The sequence below is a fragment of the Phalacrocorax aristotelis genome, chromosome 2, assembly GCF_949628215.1.
Source record: "Phalacrocorax aristotelis chromosome 2, bGulAri2.1, whole genome shotgun sequence".
Taxonomy (NCBI): Eukaryota; Metazoa; Chordata; class Aves; order Suliformes; family Phalacrocoracidae; genus Phalacrocorax; species Phalacrocorax aristotelis.
Genome location: NC_134277.1, coordinates 106,354,127 through 106,379,222, shown reverse-complemented (window position 1 = coordinate 106,379,222; position 25,096 = coordinate 106,354,127). Strand labels below are relative to the sequence as shown.

The window sequence follows — 25,096 nt, the reverse complement described above, 5'->3', positions numbered from 1 at the left end:
CTAAGGACCCGGATCTAACAGCGCAAAATTTCATAGTGCTGTTAGCAAGCAATCAAGAAGCTGGAATGACGATGTAACACCTGGATTGATCAGTCAGAATTGGTCCATGTATTCATGAAGAATGGGTATATTTGCGAACCTGAGCATGTTTGTTTGCTCTAAATCCAGTACAGACTGACACTCTCCATTTTGGATGCAGAAAAGCAGGTGTTGTAAGAATCTCCTCTTCCAGTGAAACTGGGACCAGCTCCCGGACCATACTTTTTTTTTTTTTCCTTGAAAACATTGTGGTGGCTGAGATAGGGTTAGTAGGGAGAACATGCAGCTGAACACCAATCTGATCTGTAAAATCCCTACCGTTAACGCTCAGCACCTAAAAACACCAGTTATAAAAGTAAGACATGCCAAAGAGCAGCTGGCACTGAGGCCAGCGGGCACAGACCGACCCCCAGCCATGGGGCCAAACCCTTCGGGGTTACACAACAGGTAGACTTGCTGGCTCTTGGGATTGCCCAGAGGCCACACAGAATTACTGAATGAGGTCAGGTCATCACCAAAAAATGAGGAAGAGGTGATAAATGAAGAGTGCACATAATCTACAGTGTGGCCCAGGAGCCAAAAGATGAGCTAAAAATGATTTATGTGGTGTGAAATTATATTTACCACAACTCACACTCTTTCTTCTAAAGTAATGGTAGTATGACTTCTATCACAGAGGTGTAGCTGCAAATGATTACTCTAGGAGGCCGTCTGGGGGAAAGATTTGAAGGGATCACTTTTTCTTTTTTTCCACAACCGTAAGAAACCTCAAGTGGACTGTGGAGCGTCCCTAGACTCCCTAGAGGACAGCAACCTTCAGGTATCTGCTAACCAGTTTTTTTCCCCCCCCCCTAGAAGACAGTAAAACACTTATCTGAAGTACCATCAGATTCGAGAAGCTGTCGCAGTATCATCTACTTTAGTGTGAGGGGAAATCTTTATTTAAAGCTGAGCCAGAGTCACAGTACAGAAAATTCCCTTTCCCAGTCTGGCCAGTACTGCTCCGTCGTTCCACTAAAGCCAGAAGCCTGTAACTGCTGTAATTGGCAAGTTTCATACAGAGAAGAACCAATGAAAAACTGCACCAGGTGCTGTGCAGTTGGTATGACTGAGGAGAATCCTTAGGTCCAAATTGCTAGAAAAGCAAAAAATAGCACCTTTCTCATAAATTAAATCTTTTTCTGAGAGTTTTCAAGTAGGCTTGAAAATCTATTACTCAAAGGTTTGAAAACTTCATCAGCAAGTCATGACTTTATGTCTCTCTTTGCATGAACACACACAATCAAAACTAAATGATTTAAGTTCAATCCACAATTTTTAACCACTCAAGCGAAAATTATTTCTTTGAAAGTTATAACATGCAATAGATGACGCATCAGTCTTGAAAAATGTGAAAGCCTCATTTGCAGTGGATTTTATGTACATACCGCTTTTGAATTTAAAATAACTACTTTCTTGATTACAAAGTTATCGTAAAAGATAAAGCAACCAAGTAAGAGCATAATATATCTGCAGTTAGTGCAAATGGTAATTGTGTTCTCCTGGATAAGGATTTTCAAGAGACTCCTAGCTTGCATAGCCATGACTTTTATTAGAGAAACTAGATGCATGCTGAATATTACCTTTTAAATTCTGTGGTCTAATCAGGCAATCCATCTCCGCTTTAATTCCTCTTTCCCTGTAGGATAAGAAATGATTTTACAGCTCTTAAAATTTGCAGGTATTTTAGGATTTAATTTTCTACATGATAAATACCACGTCCTTGAATATAGGTGCATCTTCAAAATTCCGAAATTAAGTTTAACTGTGAATGATGTCTCAATATTTTCTTTCGACTAAGACTCTTAAGACTAAAGGTTACTGTGAGGTTAATTGTGCTAGTGAACTGAAATTATAGGGTCATTTCTGTTTTATAACCCACCTCTTTATCAACATGCAGGGAGACAGGATGCAGCTGCTCTACGTCCCCAATTTTTGAGGAAAAAGGGGATGAAGAGAGTGCTGTCCCTTAATAACTAACTAAATTCCTCTTTCCTTAATCTTTAAGGAGAAAAATTTTAAGTATTCTGGACGACTTTGTACACAAAGTGAATATACAGATTCAATGTACGTGCCCTGAGAGGCCAAAAATTATTCTGAATTTCCTGACAAGCAGCACCAAAGAGAAGTATTTACTTATGCCATCGCTACGGTTGCATCCTACAATTGTAAAGTGTTGCAAAACACTGAGAAAAGAGCGGTTACTTCTATGCTCATTTTGGGATAAACACAGCACTTGCACTAGGGCTTACTGAAACAACAGAAGTATTAGCAACTTATCCAGATTTTTCAATATTAATAATTTCTTCAAGAATTTGTACAGCTCAGTAAAATAGAAATGTTTAACAGAAAATAAGCAGCCAGTTCTTCTATGTTCTTATTATATTGTACTTGCATTTAATGAAGTCATTCAACTATGTAGCCCTATTTCATCTCACTAGATCCATACGTATTTCTACGCTTTGGAAGAGCTCTCGCCCTCCTTGCCGAGTGGTTAGTTTCATTGGAATTAATTTGGCATTGAGTGCTTTATTTTTGGTTTCTCTGGAGAAGAAAAAACTGGCAAACAATCTGCATTTTGACTTATAACCTGATTTATGACAGAAATCATTGGGGTCAAGTGTGCTGAATCACAAGTCTCTAAAGAGAACAGACACTCACTAGTCTGCTGGGAAGAGATCCCCCTCCCCAAGCCCAGACAGCAAACTCTGACTTGCAGAGTTGCTTGCTGTCAAGTGTTCTCCTGCCCTGCAGCTCACTCTTCCGCAACACGATGGGATGAACATGACAGCATTTCACGATCTCTTTGGAAGTTACAATAATTATGCAAAGTATCAAGCAGAAAAGAATCAGGCTCTGGTGGTCTATCCTTGCTTTTTGTTTGGTGGAGCAGGAGGTTAGCCAATAATTACATTTCTAGCAATGATTTAATCCAGCCACTATAAGCATCGCACTATATTGCGGCTGACATAAGCAAGTCATACATTACTTACAAGCATTGCAAAACAAACAAACAAAAATATCCTCTGTCGGTGGAAAATACTTTCATCTCCTGGTTAAGAAGAAAAGACTTAATTACAGGTAGGCATAGCCTTGCTCAACTCTTCTAGAGATGTTACCCAAGTTTTGCTTTCTATTTGCTCGCTTTTATCTGTCCCTGACAAAAAAAAACAACCAAAAACTTTGTGTTGAGAGAAATCTAAACACCCTGCTAGATATTTCAGAAGCATGTTCAGCAAAACCGTCATGTGCTCAGGCATCAATGTACTTTTCTCTCAAACTCATTTAGCACAGAATACTGAGAAATTTATGACAATAGTTGCATAGTAGCAGTTCAAAGAAAACACAGACCTGATTAACAGACTGTTTAACTGAAGGAAAAGATCTGAAGTGTTTATAAATTGGAAACCAACAGATTGTCTCTCAAATATTTTCTATAATGTAATGTAACTAAAACTGATGCACATACCTCATACCCTGAATAAATGGCTATGTGAATGTAACTATCACCTGTCATATGGGCAATTGAGAGCTCTTTCAGTTGTTAGCCTCTTAAAAAAATGCAGCAGTTTGAACTGAAAACTGCATCAAAACTAAAACACACACCTTGCTGTTCTAACGCACCACGACTGCCAACATTTTCAGTTCTTGTATCTAGAGTACACACTGTGCACATCTGCAACACAACAAATTGCAGTCCACCGGCAGCGAATGCTGATCTCATTAAAAAACCCTTTATTAAGGCCAATCCAAAACAGCAGTTCTAATCCTTTACAGTAACAGTTTCAATGCATAATTTAAGAAAGTCACTGATTTTTTCACATCCTTTTCCTCTGTACATTCCTTCTGCTGTGTACATACTTTACATAGTAGCATCATTACAATTTCCCATTGGGATTACAGTACAAACAGTTCAAAACACATTTAATGCAATTTCTTTGGTTCAAAGTGATGAAGTCCTTCCTCAAAGGCTTCGTAAATTTCTTCCACAGCATGTGTGCTGCTGCCACAAATCCATGAATTAGAAGTGTTTTCTTCACATTTCAGGCCTCCATTGAATAAGCTGTCCAATTTCAACATGAGAAGTCATCTGACGATCATTAACAATCAAGAAGTTGCACTATATTCTCTAAGCATTTTAAATAGTAGGCATGTAGCTCATTTTCCTCTGGCTGTGGAGTAGCTAAAAGGAAGAAAAAACAAGATTTGAACTTCTCAATTGTTAATACAAGATGATATCACATCAAATGTCTTTCTAGTATTAACGCTGTTTTATGATCTTAACATCTACATTATGAGTAGCAAATAAAATACTAATACTTTATGTTGTAAGTATGTTTATTTTCTTTTCTTTTGTTTTCTAAAAGGGCTAGGCTTTTTAGCAGCTTTCCAAGCCCCCCACTTAGTTGTAATAAAGTGTAAACTGCCTTTTGATTATACTATGTTACAGTGAGGTCATGCCTTGTTGTTGCCAGAACTGCTTGGGTAGGACAAAGTGGGAAATGAAAAATAACAATAAACGTGTTGAAAAATTCCCCCACTTGTACTCAGAAGAACAATCTACCATTTTAGCCCAATTATCACTGTAAAGTTATCAAAGCTTTAATAGGGCAGGCTAGATAAGAACCTTAATGCAGGAAAAGATAGAGGACAACTTCATATGACTGTAAACTGTAACAATTACAGTTGCATAAAATATTGCATACTCAATATTTTGATATTTAAATGTTTACTGAATTAAAGATAATCAATCTTTCAGCCTAGGACTTCATGTTCTGAAGTAGTACATAAATAAATAGGAACAAAAGCAACAAGGTGCTAGTCTGTAAAAGCTGCATATTTCTACCCTGCTGATTCAACACAGTATTTTGAGGTCTCTTATCAGTCAGTAGTAGGTATGCTATAAAGAACAAAACAAACGTATCTATTTATTAACACACTATCAGTATATGAAATGTTAGATTATGTTATGTTTAATGGTCGACTTCATAAAGGATGAGTTTGAAAGAACAGTACATTGACAAAATCAATGGATGTGGGTGACAGTACAGGAAGCATTTTCATGAGATGTTCTAGCAAAAATACATCTTCTCCTTGTTAGGATACTGACAAACAGCGTTCAAAGATGGCAGAAATTTTGTGGCAATTCTGTTGTGCAAAATACTATTGGAACTCGTGTTATAAGCCCCACAATTGATAAACCTATTGGAGTACATCTATAGAGCAATTAAAATCAGTAGGAAAACTCATTGGCTTAAAATGAAACATTTGCATGTTTTTTGCAAGAACAGAGTCTTGATGTGACTGACAACCAATAAACCCATTATTAGCTACTGAAGCTCCAACTACAGTCCAATGTTTGAACATCTTTCATTATGAATGCTCTTAGCTCATTTAAAAGCTATTCAAACAACAGTTATGTTCATTTACTTGAGCAAAAAAACCCTCAAGCTTTCAGAAAGCCAGCTAACTCATGGTACAGTATGTTAAGACTGGCACTGTTCTGATACCTTCTCTGCGCAGCTGAACACAGCTAGGCTGAGCACTGTTAAGCATAGTCAATGCTAAATGAACAATTTTTCTTATCACTAAATTTAAAAATTAACACAGAAGTGTAACGTGCAAAGAAAGCATTTTGCTGCAAGCCCCATCAGTCCTATTCTTACTAACTAACCTTAGCAATTACCTGAGGTCTTACTTATAATTTGTAAGCCAAGAGGCATTTTTCTATATCTGTATTTATAAGATGCCTAACCATATAGCATATTACTGCTCGTGATTTTAAAGACAAAAGTATCCTTTCAAAAACTTGTAGCACAACATAAACTTATTGTGATGATATAAATTGAAATGTATTAATGATCTACCTGTTGGAAAAATAAAACAATTGGCATTAGTTGGAACTAAGACTTACTTTTCTTCACTAAAGAATAAGCCTCATCTATTCTTCTCCGTATCAACGGATTCTTCAAAATCACTTTTGCCTGTAGTACACACAAACACACAAAATACAGACTTGACTTTCTTCCCCACATGTTCACACTTTAAGAGCAGTTTAGAAAATGACAAAAAAACAGCAGCACATTTGAAATTCAGGAATTTTAGAATTAGCGTATGACTGTATCATCACACAGACTGCATTTATATAAACAGTCACAAATCACAGAGGACAAGCTTCTTCCTTACCATGTGGTTTAACCTGCTAGCCTGAGCAGCTACGTAATTAAAATAATGAAATGGAACTGCTGCTGTAAACGTTATTTTTATTTTCTTAAAGGATACTGTATTGTTTACAGCATAATAAAAATAACTTTACAATTTTTTTCAAGTATCTCTCAAATACTAACCTTCTGATAGTTGTGAAGCAAAGCCCAAAGCGAAGCTGCTCCTATTCTCTGAACAGCACAACTATCACTTTCCAAACAGGCAGACAATACTGCAATCGCTTCACCTAATGAGAAAAATAAAAAGAAACCTCACCTAGAAAATATCATCAAAAGCACAGAAATATATTTACATGTCTCAGTATTTTGATGTTTGGAGCACGCTTATTTCTATAACAAGTATTGGTACAGCAAAGGAATTACAGAAATTTTATCATCAAATTAATTGTATTTAAATATGCTCATGAAATTGGCAAACTACATTGAAAGAACTGTTAATAAGAATATAGCAAAACAAAAACAAGCAATGCTAAAAAATTAAGTCATCAGTAATAAAACATACATGTTATGTACAGCCATCAGCTATGCATAGGGACTGAGTAAGCCACGAAGCTGTTTTATAACTCCCAGTAGCCACAATTAGAGCCACATCAGGATAGAAATTAAGATGTTTCTATTTTCCTTAGCACTTATTATGTAGATGATTTATAACCAATGAGAAATATACGCCACCCCACTGTGGGTGCCTTCATTTCCTAGCCTTGCTCTGAAGCCAGACTCTAAGTTTCCTTGTTCACGTCATAATAAAAATTCACAGATTATGTAACTGAAAATGTATGCTTAATTAAGGCAGCAAATCAGCATCTTAGGTAAAAATTAAAAGCATGGATACTATGGAAAACCTGCTGAGAACTTATGACAAAAACAGCAGCAGTCTCTCTGCAATTAAATGGGGGAAAGAAACATGCCTTTTACAAACAACAGAGAAAAAAGTTATGTGAATGTTGGTACATTATATGTGCCATGATCATAACTTCATCATTATCATAAAAGTTTTCTGCACATGACAGAATACAAAATAGTTTGTCTCAACATCCATGACTTGCAGGACCTAAAAAGGTTTTCTCCAACTTAAAGAAAGAAACTTCCATGGTAGAAATATGTTTAAAGAAATATTTTCTCAAGTTAGTTATTTCAAACTGACTGACACAAGGAATCCTTCAACCGCTCCCTGAAAAACTAACTGTTTGAGAAAACTGCAAAAATGCTTCCATTCATAATGTGCTACTATATTCAAATGACCAGTCTCACAATAAATTGGTTTTTTTTTTTCCAAAAAACCCATTTGCTTTTTTATTTCTATTTATTTCTATTATAAACTATTTATTTCCTTTTGCTATATATTCTTATTTTAATTGCTCTTCTGCCAAGATGTATGTTCTATAATTAATCTATGAAAATAATTTTTATAAGAATGCTTTTCTAAATAACAACATTGAGTTCTAGGTCAGTAACCCAAACTGCAACCAAAATATGGTACTCTGGAAGAGAATATTCTCAGAGTAAAATAGCTTGCATACTCTTTAGATACTTACCATTAGCTAATATCTTTGGTTTATTGGTTGGACTAAAACATACATTATGTAGAATGAGAAGTGCTAGATGTTGGCTGTTCTTGTGTTTGTATTTACACATTTGCACGATCTGGTCTAAAAAACCATTTATCTTCATGATCATCTGCTGTCCGTCTTCTCCAAAAGATATGTTCAGTAGCAACTTTAGCCAAAGAGTAGACACATTACCAGGATTTTTATGGCTTCCTTTTGGTAGTGAGAGAGACAAAAAATTTTGCAGGAACTTACTCTGTCAGAAGGGAGAATAAGGATGTTAGAATTTATAGTATTCTTTGGTTTGTTCACTGCTCTTTGACCTTCCAATCTGCATACTTGACCAAAACCTAGTACTAATGCTTCATTGATATATTTCAGGGAATCCACTATTAATCAAGGATTTTGTAAAGAATTACATTTGAAAAATAATCAACATCTTGGTTAAAAAGTTAATATGGTAAAATAAATTTTCTTCTGTAGTGATTTATGCAGTGTAGATACATAAAAAGTTGACCCAACACAATATATTTCTCTGAAGGCTAGTTCCCACCACTACATAAGCTTTTTGCATTGCACTTAGCATTTCTGCCCAAAAATAAGCTAGAAGCAATTTAAATGAATCAATGCACTACTTACCTAATGTATTCTTGATTCCTTATTTATTATTGCTTGTGTTATTAGCAAACGTTAAAGGTACCATAGAATCACAGAATTTCTTGAGCTGGAAGGAACCCATAAGGATCTATACTACCCTACCCCTTCACTGACTGCCGCAGTAAAGTCCTCTACTTTTGTAAACTTTGAAGAAAAAAGTCCATATGCTGACATGGCATATACTACTGCTTCCCAATCTCAGGTTTTGCCTCCACTTTAAGGAGACTGAGCAGGTGAAAATCTATTCCCCTGTTGGAAGAGGGAGATGTCCTGAAATAACACCACTGATGAAAAATGTCCTTGACTAAATATTCTCAACCTCACTGACCCTCAACAACACATACAGGCATGCAGTCAAAAGCAAACAATCCAGCATACCAACTCACTATGGTTTTCTTCATGTGAATATAATAGTGGTAATTTAATTACCAATTACCAGATGGAATTAGTAATTCAGCATGGCTTACACTTACAAAAGCAGAGCTTAGGAGAGAGAATGAAGACTAAGTACTTTCACACTAGAGTGAAACTCTGAAAACAGCAAAAGCCAAAACAACTCACAGAATTCACACTTACTACTCTTCATTTTTGTCAAAAAGTTTGAGTGTCAGCAATTTTGTAACTGTATGACCAGATTTTACATAATTAGCACCACAAAAAGATCACATTTCCCTGCACTTTCTAACAGTTAATTAGGTCCAAGCACAGAACACTGTTAATTTAAATTGAAGAAATTGTTATTATTAAACTACTATAAAAGATGCTAAAAACAAATGCTTTTTATAATTTCTGTGTGTTAGCTAGTTTTATCACATCACCACTATAACTGATTTTCTACATGGTTTGATTTCTTGTTTCAAGGTGTTTATTTAAATGATCAAAGTTAAATTTAAATTAAACAGATTTTTCAAAGAACGTTTGATAAAACAGGGTAAGGATCATTCAATATATAAAAAAAGGTAAAAGACTGTACTTATATTTATATAAGAATAGATTTCTACCTAGCAGCCAATTACTGACACATAGGACATCTCTAAAACTATAATTTTTATAAAGATAATGTTTCCCATAGTATACCTAATGATTTATAACAATGTTTAATTTCTTGTTTACTCACACGCAGTTTGTTCTACTGCATGCTCACTTTCATGATCCACTAGTGATTGGTATCAATATATATATGGGTATTAAAAATTTTACACCCCACTGAAACTGAGCAGTTATAAAAAGCTCTAGCAAAAATTGTGTATATGCCGTTTCTGTTCAGACTATGAATAAGACTGAACTCCACGCTGCACTTATGGAACAGTAACACAACTGAGAAGACACAATCGTTTTGATTCCCACAGAAGCATCTCTCTATGATCACAGGACACTCCATATTGAAATGTAATGGTTTATTAAAAAGGAAAATGCATCTATCACATTGCTAAAATCAAGGATATTATTTACTTACCTTCTGAATAATGCCTTTACAGTCATGAGACAGAGCGAGGTTAGAAAGAAGACAAAAGACCACCTGCTGAATTGGGCTGTTATCATTTGACACTTGGGAAGCCAATTTCAAGATGCTATGCATTAATGAATTGCCAGCTGCACTTCGTGCAGATGCAAGTGATGATTGTCCACCACTGGCCCAACAAAGTGAAGCACAACCTTAAAGAAATGAAATGTTTATCATATGAGAAACGCATATATACATTAAGAGAAAAAAAAATAATCTATGAAAGAGCAGTCTAACAGCTCAAAGACTGAGATGAGACTTTTGAAAGGATTGGGGTTTTTTTCTTTGAACCACAGTGAAGTCAATGGGCTGGCTTTGAATAGAGATATGTCTGCATGTGGCAGTTTACTGGAATAGGCGCCTACTGTCCTATTGTTCTAGAATCTAAGAGGCGATTGTGCTGTTAAAGACAAGCCATTGCTCCGTGTCGGAAAGTCTCCTTAAAAACCTGAACATTTTATCTAAGGCATTATACAATTATTTGGCATCAGAATCTGAAGTGACCTGATTCTGGTCTGAAACCAGAAAAAGAGGTGCCTATATATCTGAAAGGTTTATTAAGTTCCTTAAAATATTCTTCTGAGAAATAAAAGCACTGTCTGCATCCATCGTTACATTGTACCACAGTAGCATGCAAAATCTTATGCTCTGGAGCTAATAAGCTCCAATTAATAGAGCATCAGGGAACAACAGAGTTACCAGCATGTTTGTGCACAAATATGCATATTAGTCTAAAACCACTTGCAAAGGAAATAAAAATGCAGCTTAGAGTCACTCAGAGTTAAGGAACAAGAAAAGACCATCAGAACTTCAGCTTGATTTCCAGTACATCACAGAACACTGCATTTTAGTTTTATATCCTGTGGTTGACTAATACATATTCAAGTCCATATTAAAAAAAAAGTCTTTATGAAACAAAGCATCACAAGCTTATTAAAGGTCTGGAGACATTAACTTTAAAAGAGGATATAAGCTCAGAGACTGTTCAGTTCATATATTTTAACCATGATAAACCTTTTATGGTACCTTGACAGGGAGAAATCAACAGATGCTTATATGCCTCTTCAAGCCAGTAGCAAATCATTATCTAAGTCAATAACCAGAATATGGATTCATACTAGAAAAGAGCACAGGCTTCTAGTGGTGGGGATAATTACATCTCAATGGAAACAAACAGTTTCCTGAAATCAAGAGAATCCTTATAAAAAATATACAAGTTTCTGAGCCCAATGCATAAATAAATGGAAGAAATTTAATACAGAATTAAATTAGATTATTGAATATTTCAAAACCAGAATGTCATCAATAAGGGCTGAAGTACAAACTGTATAAAGTACTGATACGCTGTTCTCTGTAAGAGAATTTCTAGAGTACTATTTCTACAGTATACTATTCAGTTCGGCAGGCCTTTCAGTGTAACCTTCAAACACAATGATTTGTATTAAATGCTATTTAATCCTTTAATACAATTGTACTCTTGCTAAATCCACCGACTGAAACAGGACCTGAACAGAAGTCTTGAATGTATCAAAATCAAAACTCTTGATAGACTTTGGCAGACCAGTGCTTTTATACTTTCCTCCTATGGTAGTAATCAACATTCTTTACCTTTATCATGCTTTTCTGTCTGACTTATTCTGGTTAAATAGTTTGATGTATTACATCACAGAGTAACTCTCATACCTGCAGGATAGTTTGCAGTATAGACACAAAGCAAATGTAGAGCTATTTGCATGGAGGAGTCATCTGTTAAAAACCATGGCCATAGCGAATACAGAACAGGAACAAGATGAGCTTTGAGTGCTGCCACCTACAAGAACATGAGGAAGAATTTAAAATACTATACTGTTGAATACTTTGAAAATTAAGTATAAATAGTGATAAAAGCATATTTTTATCTTATTATGTCCCATTCTTTGCTTTAAAAGTTTGTATGGAGGGAACTGACATCCTCATTTCAACACTAATGAAATTAACTCTTTCCCAGTCAAAACCAGCACACGTTTTAAATACAGAGACATGCAAACAAAAGCAAAGATTTATTCATTCCAACTATGATTGTTCAAGAGCTCCCTATTCTGAAGCTTTATTCTACTCCAACTAAACTAACTGTTGGAACTCAAAAAGCATGGAAATAGAAGAGCAAATTATTCTAAAATTCTAAAACTTCAGCTATCACCAGCAACCTCCTCCTCTCCTCCAAGGTATTGTCTCTGCATTGCCCTGATCAAAACAAGAAAAATATCCCACAATAATCTTATCTGAGATGATGGCACAACCAAGTTACAGGGACCTTAGGGATAACCAGATGGCTTATTCAGGCCCATAATTTACATGGTGTTCTGTAGACAAAAAGGATGCTAACACATGCTCTCAACAGGGGTACTTCTAGAAGGTCTGGAAATCTTGTGATTCCACCAATGCATTTGCTAAAAGTATCACAAGTTGTATCGGAGTGCCAAGACAAGTTAAACTGTGGAAAGAAAATGGAAATAAATGTGTGAAAGGTATTAGCAATAAGAAAGAGGAAAAGTAATGATCAGAAAGAAAGAATACAGAAAAAATAATAATAAAAAAAAGTAATATTTTTCCCACGAAAAAACCACAGGTAGGCAGAAGAACTGAAGTAGAAAAGAAATTGAACAGCACAGAGAAAAAGACAGAGAATGTGAAATGAAAAGAAGACATTCAGAACAATATTCTGAGCAAGCAAAATCATGAAAAAAATTAAGATGAAAACAAAACTGTGACTTGCAGTATTATTGTAATTTAGCTCAGACAAAAGTAAATGGCAAGTTATTGTTTAAGATTGGTTTTTGGTTTGGGTTTTTTTTTTTGTCTTTCAGAAAGGGAAAGGAAAAAGGAGAGAGTAATATGGAACTACTTTCCCAAGATGTGAAATGTTCCTCTTATGTGCCTTTTTTGTGGCCCCACGCTTTTCTCTACGTCCATTTTTCACATTATATGCTTTGAAAATTGTAATTATTGATTTAAGCAAAGCAGAAGTGGGTATAAAGGATGTTATCCATCTGAAACCTTTGGGAGATGATGTTTCAATATGAACACTGAGTTCCTAATGCACGTATAAAATATTCCTAGGAGATGGGAATAATAATGAAATTTGAAGTATTTCTTGCCTTGATATCAAGCTTAAATTTAGCCATCTTAGAAAATAATTTCAAAGTAGAAAAAAGAAAATTAGGATCTTCATTCACTAACTGAATGTGCTCACATTATTTCAGTATAAGAATACTTACTTTGCATTCTTCATTTTGAAAGAGGCAGTTTCTGAGGAGCTGCATAGAACACCTTAACTGCTTGATGAGGTTATCCTCCTACCCAGAGAAAAATATTTGATGATCACCAACAGAAGACCAGAACGAATTTTGTACAAGGAGGAAAGAGATTTCAAAGGGAAGGTGCAAATCTAAAGCATCAACATTTGGGTAACATCTCTTCAGCAGAGTTTCCTTCTGATCTCAGGTAAAATTCATCTCAGCTAGATTTAAACACGTATACTAAAGACATTTACAAGTTACTTGGAGTCATCCTCATCTCTCTTTATAACCCACAGATACCACTTGCAGGGGCACTGATCTGGCCAAATGCAGAGATCTGTAATGTAGAGCTCCATTTTTCTTACAACTAATGACAAATAGGTGGGAACACTGTCTGGGTATTTGTTCCATCCTAAAGCAGACATCTAACACAAGTCAAATCAATCACTCCCTAGAAGCACCTATTTTTCTTCCTTGGATAAAAACAAGGATAAAATAGCTCTGTCTTGCAGATATCTACATTTGGTCTGATCAATCCATCCTTATATTCCCAGTATCTTAGTTCCCTATTCTTAATAATGGAAATAGTTTCCAACCTGATAAGAATATTACAAAGATAAATACAGCTCTTCGGACAGTGAGGTACTATACTGAGATTCAAGTATACAAGTAAACAAAAAATCTATCTTCATGATAGTGTTGTGACACTAAAAGGCTAATGATGGCTGACCTAACTTCTATAAGGTTGACATACTAAACCACTGCTGAAAGATGATCAAATTCCTATAAGCTTGTTCAGCACAGACTATTTCTGTTTTATCAATCATAAAGGAACAAAAATGTAAAATAGGATTCATGCTTAATCTCAGACAAGGTGAAGCAACAATGCTTGCTTATAAATCATATGTGCAGCTGATGACATTTAGAGATGAAGTAAAAATCTATCTCAAAAAAATTAATGAAAGTCAGGCATAGTAGAGGAAAAAGAAACATACAAGTCATCGTTACAAATGCGTTTTAACTGGTTTATATCATTTTTAGTTAAATAAAATGCTAACTCTAATGTCTTCCTTCAAGAACTTCCATATGTATTCATAAATTTAATAAGTACAAATAGCACTAAATCCTATGAAATGACACAAGCTACAACTTATACTTAATGTGTAAATTCCTAGGAGGTTGAGAAAGTTATAGACTGTGTTGATGGCACCATTTGTATTTATTTATTTTAGGATACCTTGATTTTTACTAAATTCTATTTTGATGGGTTTTTTTGAAAGCTTGACTATCTGTAAATACTTTTCATGCCCTTGGTTAGCATCAGTAATTATTGTGAAAGAAAAGGACTATCAGCTAAAATACTTCAGTTGCCCTGAGAATGAAGCTAAGTCAATCGCATTTTTCACAACAGTTAAAAAGAAAAGAAGTGCTGATGACTTCATTTTGAGAGCTGTGCCTCGAAGTGGGCTGAGGGGCAGTTTTGTGAATGATCAGCTAAATCTGACTATGAAAGCAATGTCTCAGCTTCCCTCACTTGAAACTAGATTGCTTGTCATTATGCACCACATATGATAAACAGCACACTTACATATGATGTAGCAACCTACAGTCCCAGCTCAGCAGGGAAATCTGCCACAGTCTTTTGCAGATCTCTTTCAAAGAATTCTTAAACAAAGATTAACAGTCTTTCTGACCTTTCTCAGAGGCTCCTTTCCTTCAATTTTTTTCAAGTTTAAAATTCATTCTAGATTTAGCAGAGGAGAAAACGTCCTCAGCTTCTCAATTCTCAACCCAAGAAATATAAAGAACCAGCTGACCTCAACCTTACTGGACATATCCAGGGCAGGACACCTCTCAGCCTCCACGCCTTGAAGAAGGGATAATAAATGTGTTTTGGAGATCTCAGGAAAAAAATATTGTAGCCTTCAAGTGTCAGGGTCAAACCCCAAATTTTTTAAGACCACATTGTTATAAAACACAATTCCAGTGTCACAAATCAAGGCTAATGCCTGTTTGTGCCAGTGCCTCAGAGGAAAATACTATTGAGTTCAAACAATGCAGAAATATCCTGCAGGAAGATGTTTTCTGCAATTTCTGTTTTATGTGGGAGTAGACAAGATATCAAACTTGACAGCAGAGGTTATTGTCTGTATTTTAATAATTCTCTTAGATGAAAGTGGTAGAAAACAAGCAGATTGCAACAAAAATCTTATGAAACTGTTGTATGATGGTAAAGAAATAATCTATGTCTAGATGTGGTAAGGAAGAGCTGGGTGATATAAGATCCTAAAACAACTGGAAGGGAGGTTAAAAAAAAGGCTAAAAAAAGAAATTGTAAATGGAGAGACGAAACTGGAAGTACAGGCAGTGAAAGGAGCACAAGTATGAGGATAAAAAAACCAAAAAATTCTGACAAGAAGTTACAGCCAGGAACAACTGAGTCTGATGACAAGAGACCAAGATATCCAGACCAAGTAGGCACAAGGACAGAAAAAGAATTAGAATTGGAAGCCACATAATATGAGAAGGTAGAGAACAAAAAAAAACTATGACTTGCACAAAGAGACTGGAACTAGTTTTGGGGTGGGAGGGAGATTGACTGGCACAGGAACAGAAAAAAAAAATGGTTAGCATCGATTGAAAGACACTGAGAAAGAAAACCTGAGAAACACAAAAGTTATTATTGTGGAAAGAAGATGGAAAAAAATATCTGGATTAGATAGAACCACAAAGTCAAGGCTGAAAGTCCAACTACGTCTGAAAATAATACAGTACTCCTAGATATTGTTGTAGGCTAATATCATAAATTGCAAGCACTGGCAGGTGACAAATGGATGAACATGTATGTGTGTGAATGTCCAAAACTGAACTTTTGAACTATCAATGAGAAGTCTGCTAGTTGCTGGCTTCAGTCAGAATGGGCTAGCTGCTAATTCTAATAACCTGGACTAAAAGTGGGAAGTCCTGAATCCTCCAGTTGATGAAAAGACATGACACAGAACCACTAATTCAGAGGCTGATCATGTGTTATACTTCACACACAGAGAATATTTAATTAGATAAGCCAGAGCTCAGAGCTCTGGAAAGAAAAGCTGGTGGCGAAAAGAAAGATTCCTAAGAAGAAATGGGCCCAAAAAGAAGAATGTGAAGATCCTGGCTGAAGGAACAATGCTGCAAGTTGGAGAAGATCCTGGAGACTAGAGAGATGCATGAAGACAAACATGAGCACATGCTCAGGGGCTTTGGTCAGTAACACCCAAGACTGGTAACTGAGCAGCCGCAAAACACAAACTGATGTGATTTTCTGCCTGACTTTCTTGAACCAGCAGTCCTCTCCATGTTGGAAAAGGAAGTTGAGGCCTACTGAACAAAATTCTGTCTGGGAGAGTGAGTGTGAGATAACCAAATTGGTAAAAGTTCTAAAGTAATTGAAACAGAAAGAAGCCCCAGTATCCAGATCCACTACAAGTTTTCATTTACTGTCTCACACGTGACAGATACCAACAGTATCCACCTCAAGGAAAAAAAAAAACCAGAACAAACAAAAAAGAGCAGGGAAGTGTCTTCTTGTATCGGTCTTTTTGGTTTTGTAGTTACCTTTTTTTTCTGTGCTTTCCCAGGCTTTAGGGAATCCAAATTCAGCTGTGCATGAATGTGTTTCATGTCTTCTATACAGCTGTCTAACAGGCCAACTGGAAAACAAAAAGTATTAACATTTAGAAGTTAATTCACAATCAAAAATATTTTATGAAACATAAAATAGCTTTCTTGCAATGATCTTAGTTACTGTTACCCTCCTGAACTGAGATTTAAGAGTTTAGATGTCCAAATTCTGTGAGTTCATAATATATTGTATTCTTCTTGATATCAGGAAGTAACTAACAGTCTCCGAGATGGATAGCATCTACTTGAATGATCTTGAGAAGCAAGAATACATTTGAGTCCTCTTGCAACAGAGCTCTGTGAGAGGAGTACCCAAAGGAAGGACTGATAAGATAGAGAGGGGAGGATGATTGGGGAGGAAGAGGATAGCAACTCATAACTCTTCAGGATACCATCAGTGTTGCTGCCTAGAAGACTGAAACTTCAAGAGGTTAGGGCATGCATTTATCTTACCCAAATCTTCCCTGACAGCAACAGATTTGCTGCATCTGAGGTGAGACAGAGGAAAGCAAATGTTCAGGTGACTCAACGTGCAAGATGTTGAGTTAGGTGCTCTTCTTGGGATCTACAGTCTTTCATTTATTACAAGATTATAGGCTCTTGGGATATTCAGGTTAGAAAAGGTTGCCTCCAGAGGTCATATAGTCCAACCTCCCGCTCAAAGCAGTCACCTATAAGATCAGGCAAGGTTTACCTGCTGACTTATCCAGTTGGGTCTTGAAAATGTCCAAAGACAGAGACTGCATAGTATGCATAACCACTGCTTGACTACCTTCAAAGGGGAAGCGTTTCTTTACAGCCAATCTGACTCTCACGTTTCAATTTATGCCCATTCTCTCTCATCCTCCTACACCATGCACTGCTGTGAAAAACCTGGCTCTGTCTTCTTTAAAACCTCACAGGTATGAGAGGGCTGCTATTAGATCCTCCCAAAACCTTATTTTCTCCAGCTTGAACAAGGCCAGTTTCCTCAGCCTATCTTCTAAGGACAGGCGGACACAACTACCTTGGTGGCCTTCTGCTGAACTTGCTCCAGTTTGTTGATGTCTTTCTTGTACTGGGCCAAACCTGGATGCATTATTTTAGATTTGGTCTAACAAGTACTAAGTAGAGGAAAGATAATCCTTTCCCCTCGATCCACTGGCTGTGTTCCTGTTAATACATCCCCAGATGCTATTAAGTCTTCTCACATTCAGCTTGCTGTTTATCAAGACCTCAAGGTCCTCTTCAGCTCCCTGGTCAGCCTGTACTGCTGTAAGGGGCCAGATGCAGGACTTTGCACATGTATCTTAAAAATTAATCTTTAAGAGCTACAGATATCTTCAGAACATTGATATGAACCAGAACTCCTCTTCCTTTTCTCTAAGATTTGTGTTGCATCACAGGAAGGATGACTTGAAGACTGCTCTAGCACAGAATGTGATGCACTTCATGCACTGGTAGAGCCTTCATGGGAAGTCAGGTCATCAGCAGAACAACCACCTGATTGAAGCAAGGGCTGAGTAGACCACCAATAGACTGGGAAAGAGCAGAAAGTAAGTATATAGCATAGGATTTGAAACTTGGAGTTTTCTGCCACTATTGGGATCACACATTCAGCTGACATATCTAGGCTATCTATTTCAGTGTAGTGTAGGTTTAAAGGACTGACCAAACCAACAGAGAGATGCAAGTAATGAGAGAGCACCCAAGACAAAGTGCACTTGGGCTGATCAGCAGCTATTAAATGCATGATCCATGAGAAATGCAAATTAACCAGTCTCCCCTGTGTTCTAGTGGGCACAAAAGGCCTTTGATTAGAGGTTTTTTACTTTTGTTTTACTACTGTAAAGTAAAAACCTTAGGCATGAAAGATGTTGCATTGCAAAGGGAGAAGGCCCTACTTAAACTGTAAAACAGGAAGAAAGAAACAAATAGTCAGGGAAGAACAAAGCTGAGAACAAGAAGTCTCTTCTTGTCTAGGTACAGCCAGAACTGAGAACACAGGGTGTACCTTCACCTACAAACCTGCACTGGCATAGTGTGAAAAAAGAAATGGAAGATACTGACAGTGTGATATCTCCAGTTTCAAATGGATGAATATGCCACTAGCAGTAAAAGATCCCAAGTTTCTTCTCACTCTAACACAGAGCTGTGCGTTAACTACAAATTTTTAGACTCGCTACAACATATTTTATCTGTAGCTGAAAACTTTATTCATAAGCTTCCTCTGTAAAAATCTGCAAAAAAGGCCACTGAAAACTAGGTCTTTTGTTTTGACAAAAAACATGATTATTTAAAAAATACATAAAACACCTGCAAGCATTTGATTCATAAATCATTTAACACACATTTTGAAATGCTCACCTTCCAAAGCACATTTCTGGGCATTTTTACTGACAGCTAAGAGAGACAGCAATGCATTTGCAGCAACTTCTTTCAGCACATCCTTTGAAGATTTTCTTTCACAGACCTTCAAATAATGCAATTTCATTACCAAATAAAAAAGTGAACATATTAAAAGCAGTATTCATATCTATGAATATGTTGTTATAGTCTATCTTTTCATTTGGATGATTCATCACTATATTCCTATCCAGAGTTCTCCCTCTCTATATTCATGTTTATAGTCTGTCTACATTGAAGTGTTTCATTATTTTTTCTAATTAAAATGTTTAAAATAATTTTTTTTTCTTGCTCCTAAACCCAATCCTCTTACTCTTTTCTTAGCATTCTACCTTCCTAAAGGCTAGACTCCCAGCCTTGGCATTCCAGGCCTTTCCTAACATTCAGGCTTGCTACAGCAGACAATTCACTGACATGCCATTAGCGCAATCTCACTTTCCTTGAACACAGTGACGAAGAAGAGACATTAAATACCAGTTAAATTCTTTAGAATAAAAATATCATTGACACATGGATAATTTTTTTAGATACTCTTCCAACCAGAGAAAAATGGTACTTTGACTTATTTTTGTGGGGCCTTTGTGAGTATCACTGTAGTTCTAGTAACATAAATAAAATATGTGTTTTCAAAGGAATATTTATTTGGAGTCATATAACAAGAGAGGTGAAAGACGAGGAGCTGTCTGAGCTTTATATATTATCCACTAGAGAATTTTGTGCATCCAGCAATTTTCCCTAATATATTCCAATACTGACATCCAATATAACGGAAAATGGTATGCATTGTAACCAGAAGAATATAGTAAAATAAGAACTGTTGCTGGGTCATAGTAGAAAGAAAAACATACTTTAATGTTAGCTAAATAAACAACATCTTACCAAAAACTTAATACGTCAGACAGAAATCTCATTAGTACCTTAGCCACAGGACCTCATAGATTTTATACCTCTGCATACATCACATATATCACTTTTTATTGGCTTTAGTCCTCCACCTAGTAATTGCCTAAGAAATTTTTTCAAATTTTAATATGCAATAAAATATCAGTGTATGCTCTAGAGTTATCATTTATTGAAGTGTTCAGTGTAACCAGGACTGAAAGGTCAAGGAATTAAGACTAGTAAGTTAATAACTTGGGAAAAAAAAAACAAACAACCCAAAACAAACCCCAAACCCCAAAACCTCATCGATAAGGACAACTGACATCAAATTAAAGCACCAAAGCCCAAAGCATAGACTGGGTTCTGCATTTATAGATAACAAAAGAAATGTCACGTTTGGACTACAACTGATTTTTAGATCGCAAGTGAAATCTCAAAGCTGTCAGAAATACAAGAATGTTCTAAGTAAATTAACGGTTTTTCTGTACTGATAGGTGGTGGTTTCTTTGCAAATTAAATAATTTATATTTTGAACTACTCAAACATCTAAAAAGCTTAAAGTTTAAGCTTGATTCTACTTTACACAAGCCAGGAAAAAACAAAATGTTGAGCTCCTTCAGTCCTGTGCAACCTCAAATGTAGCTTTTTGCGATTTATCCACTCAAACACTTTTGCCCTGTCAAGTTGCTAGCTGTATTTTTTTTTTTAAGTTTTTCTTAGTACTTAGGAATATTCTAGTAATTAAAAAATATATTTCCCTGTCAACCTCTTGGGCATTTTCCTTTAATTAAGTATTGTGTGCTGATTAGAACTGAACAATAATTGAGTTGTCCTATATTTGTATCTTTTTAAAAAGTTTTGATTTCATCTTACTATTTTCTAAATTTTATCTTGAAAACTAGCAAAATTCCATGCCTTGAAGCATTCTCCTTTATGCATTTTTTTTCCTTACTCTGCAATCAAGAATTACAATTTATAACAAAAATTTATGTCAATCACAGGGAACACAAAAACTTAATAATTAATTGATGATTAACTACTAGTTGAATGGAAAAAAATAACGCTACGAATATTTATTATGCCTTCTGCCAGCAGATTCTATAGTTTTAATCTACTAGTATAGAAGCATTAAAATGACAATGGACACTTTTAATTCTTGTTTTAAATTATGATGCAAAATAAATTTAAGATGGCCCATAAATCCACAGCAGATCTAGCTATGTTAGCCTGCACCTACTGTAAATTAGTTGAAGGTGAGATCACAGCCTTTCTAGAATTTTGTAAATTTTATATCTAGAAAAAAAAAAGGTAGGGCCTAAATTTGAGACTTTATGTACAGAATATAGTTTCCTCACTACTTTTACCTCTGATCTTGAAAACATGTATACAAGAGTTAAAGTTTACATACACAAAAGCAACAAAACCTTTCAAAGTCAACATATGAGTTTACTAAATTGGTTGTATGCAATAATGCATACTAATCTAGGACCTGGTCTGCTAATATTCATACCTGCAGATGGGGTCCTAAGTTAGCACTTGCCATTGAATATTACCTATTCTGTAGATTTTATGTAATTAGGATTCAAAACCCACCTGGATGCGTTCCTGTGCCCGCTCAAGCAGTGGGGTTGGACAAGATGATCTCCAGAGGTCCCTTCCAACCCCTACCATTCTGTGATTCTGTGATTAATGGAGGTGGCCCGTTGTTTGAAAATTTTCTCTCACAGCCTTTTCTATATTAGTCAATTATTTGCTTGAGTACTTCTATTGAACATTGATCATATTTAAATCTTTTGGGTTGTTTGGGTTTTTTTTCTTCTTTTTTATGAGCCCATAGGATGGGCTCTTCCTTCAACTGCCTCTCACTGACCACCATAGAGGGGTGGAAAAAAAAAAGAGTAAATAACTATATGTACTTTGCTATAAAAAGTTTAAGCTGTTTCTTTCCTAATTCTGTTATCCTTTTTTGGGGATCATAGCAGCGATGTCCCTTTCTTATATTACAAAGCCTCACACAGAATAGGTTATTTTTTGAGCTCTTTTATGAACAAAATGCAATGTCCATCTACAGCTCTGAACAGTTAAAGAGCAAGTTAAAAGCTGCTATCTCTTACAATACTTAAACTATGTCATAGTGTCTGATGTACTTTCATTGGCCTGGCTGCAGTTAATTTTTCATTGTATAGACCTTCCCTGCTGTCACCATGAGAACCATCACTTTTTGCTGCCAAAGCTTGGTCATAAGCAATGTATACTTGTACGAAAACAGAGGAATGTGACTTACAGCACGCCTTTGTCTGATAGACTTTCATGCAATCACATTTTTTGTGCCAGAGCCAAGAAGTTCCGTTTTAGGCACATACATAAGCATTAAATACAAAAACCTACCAAGGAATTTAGCAAATTATGGGATTTCAGTGAAGTGCCCCTGTTTTGCTGTCAGAGTCTCTGAAATCATGTCCTCACAGGAAATCTCTGCGCACAGAAATTATCTGAAATTAGTTGCCAAAGACACAGGGAATTCTAGTTTTAGTAGCCTATACAGCGATGCCAAGAAAGAACTTCTTTGGAAGTCTCTCCTCCCTAAAAGACACCAGGTTCTTATTATGCCTCAATAAACACTGCAGAGTCACAGTGGTGTAACACAGCAGCAAAGGAACACAGGTTATGTGAGAGATGTTAGGTAGATCAGGAGAAGTCTTTGTAGAAGTGAGGTTATTCTACAAGAATTCAGCAACCACAGGAAGAAGGGAGATTAAGTGATACTAAGACAGTATTATTTCAGTCACACCATCCAATATGTACTAATACATGTTGAAAATAATGTTTTACATAGCACAATAGTACTAAATATGGTTCTTATGTATAAAAAAAGTAGTAATTACAAGACACTGCCTCCAGAACATCAGAAATCATAAGCTACATTATGCTATATGAAATCTGCGTCTTTCAGACACTACACTTCTAATCATGGATCACTATTATTGTTACAATGACTAACTGCACATAATTTAAAGAAGGGCAATGAGTATATAGATAAAAGAACCAACTTGTGAGGGAAAACGAATCATACACAAGTTTCACATATAACTTTTCTTATTACTAAGAAATGAAAGATATTTTAACAGTCAGTAAATAAGTGAAGGATGTAAATATAAAGGAGGTAAAAGAATCATTTAGGACAGCTTGTGAAGTTACTTCTTTGCAATCGTTCCATCTTATTACATGAATTTAAAAAAATCAGCGTAACAGATGTCTCAAATCAAAGATGTCTTGGTTCATCACTGCAAACAACTGATTTTTCATTAGGTAACTACTCACCTTTTTAACAAAACACAAAAATGCAAAAATATATCCTGCATTCACACAATCAGATTTTAAATACCTGAATAATTAATGCAGTAAGTTGAGTTACTGATGCCTGGCATACTTCAACATGATCCAGAAGAAAGCTAATAGTTGGATTCTGACATATACTCTGCTTATCTTGGAGCTGTCTTCTTCCTTCCTCATTCAAAAGGACAGAGAGGAACTGTAAACTAGCCATATATAAAGCAGGATATGTGGTTGACAGATGAATACAATCACAAATATTATCTGAAAGGTTAAACAGAAAAACAAAAACTTCTATATTTCATTCTGAATAAAGCTTAAGTGCTTCAGAACTCAGAAAGACTTATCAAATAAAGTGTGTGAAGGCCAATAAGCAGTTATACCTGTGCACTGCACAAGGAACTCTACAAATTCTATGCATTTGATAAGTCTTAAAAAATCTAAGAAAGAAAATTTTCAATTTTATAGGTTTCGATAAATTAATTGCTCTGCATTAATTTGACTATAAAACAAAAAAAGCTATTTCTATTTGCTAAATCACTCATTTGTTCGACAATTTTGTGAACTTTTCTCACTTTATTCAAGAGCTTACATTATAATTCCAACAGTACTCATCAGCTGCTTTATGTGCAACTGGATTTGGATTCACTTAACATGCACCTGGCTGAAATCACAAGTTTGAATGGACTATGCTCATACTTCAGTATTGAAACATGTCAAAGAACCTTGGTAACCTAGAGCCCTGACTTGGCAAGTAACTAATGAAGAAATAATCAAAACACAAACACACACACACACACCCTGGGTAATAATTTTTAATTCCTATATCTCTTATTTCCCCTCAAAACTTTGCTTTACTTTTATGTAAGACAAAAAAAAAAACCACAAACCACAAAACAAACCACACACACACACAAAAAGAAAAAACCAAAAAAGAACAAAAAACAAACCATGAAAAAAAAACCAAACAAACCTAAAAAACCCAAAACATGTAAGGAAAAAAATGAAGTGCTAATGGATCATTTCAGGCTTTACTCAAAGGTGCCATATTTGGTTAAGTTTTACAACTAGTATCAGTAACCCATATGTGCAAACAGAAGTTGTGATTTTATCTGGCAGTTCAGAAGTTAGTCTGATAGTATGAGAGTTATAAAAATCCAATTACAGGGAAAATCCAGTCAAGCTCTGGACACATTTGGTTTTCATTTTGGATATGCCATTAGTAATTACTTAACAGCTTCTAAACAGCAATGCCCCTCTTTTCTATTTGTTTATTTTATTAGTTGCTACATTAAAACCCATCCAGGAATAGTTATTACCAATTATTGCTGTACAGTGATTTGCAAGGGCTGCTGTCACAGGTGGAAAAGATATATGACCACTCTTCCACAATAATGTAGCAAGAAGGTTGAAAAGGTCTACCCATGTTTCACGAAGTAGAGACGTTAACTCAGCATCTGCAAAGATAATACAGAAAAAAAAAATCAAACCATTCACACGTGTGCAAATCTGGATAGCTAAGCCTGACAACAACTGCCAATTTAA

General features: G+C 35.7%; 1 protein-coding gene across 4 annotated transcripts in view; it reads right to left on the bottom strand.

Moving 5' to 3' along the window:
- Positions 1-3,790: 3,790 nt before the first annotated feature.
- Positions 3,791-25,096, bottom strand: part of RTTN (rotatin) — an 88,979-nt gene continuing 67,673 nt past the window's right edge. For 3 of the 4 annotated variants that reach the window (XM_075084594.1, XM_075084592.1, XM_075084593.1), the window contains 11 exons: positions 24,871-25,008; positions 23,604-23,815; positions 19,298-19,403; positions 16,886-16,980; positions 13,268-13,345; positions 11,694-11,820; positions 9,963-10,162; positions 7,838-8,105; positions 6,426-6,529; positions 5,993-6,062; positions 3,791-4,261 (listed from right to left, as the gene is read on the bottom strand). In XM_075084594.1, coding sequence (XP_074940695.1) covers positions 4,179-4,261; positions 5,993-6,062; positions 6,426-6,529; positions 7,838-8,105; positions 9,963-10,162; positions 11,694-11,820; positions 13,268-13,345; positions 16,886-16,980; positions 19,298-19,403; positions 23,604-23,815; positions 24,871-25,008 — 1,481 coding nt within the window. In that variant the 3' untranslated portion in view covers positions 3,791-4,178. Of the gene's footprint in view, positions 4,262-5,992; positions 6,063-6,425; positions 6,530-7,837; positions 8,106-9,962; positions 10,163-11,693; positions 11,821-13,267; positions 13,346-16,885; positions 16,981-19,297; positions 19,404-22,611; positions 22,711-23,603; positions 23,816-24,870; positions 25,009-25,096 lie in introns of those variants that run through there. The other variant, XM_075084595.1, reaches the window with a different exon arrangement.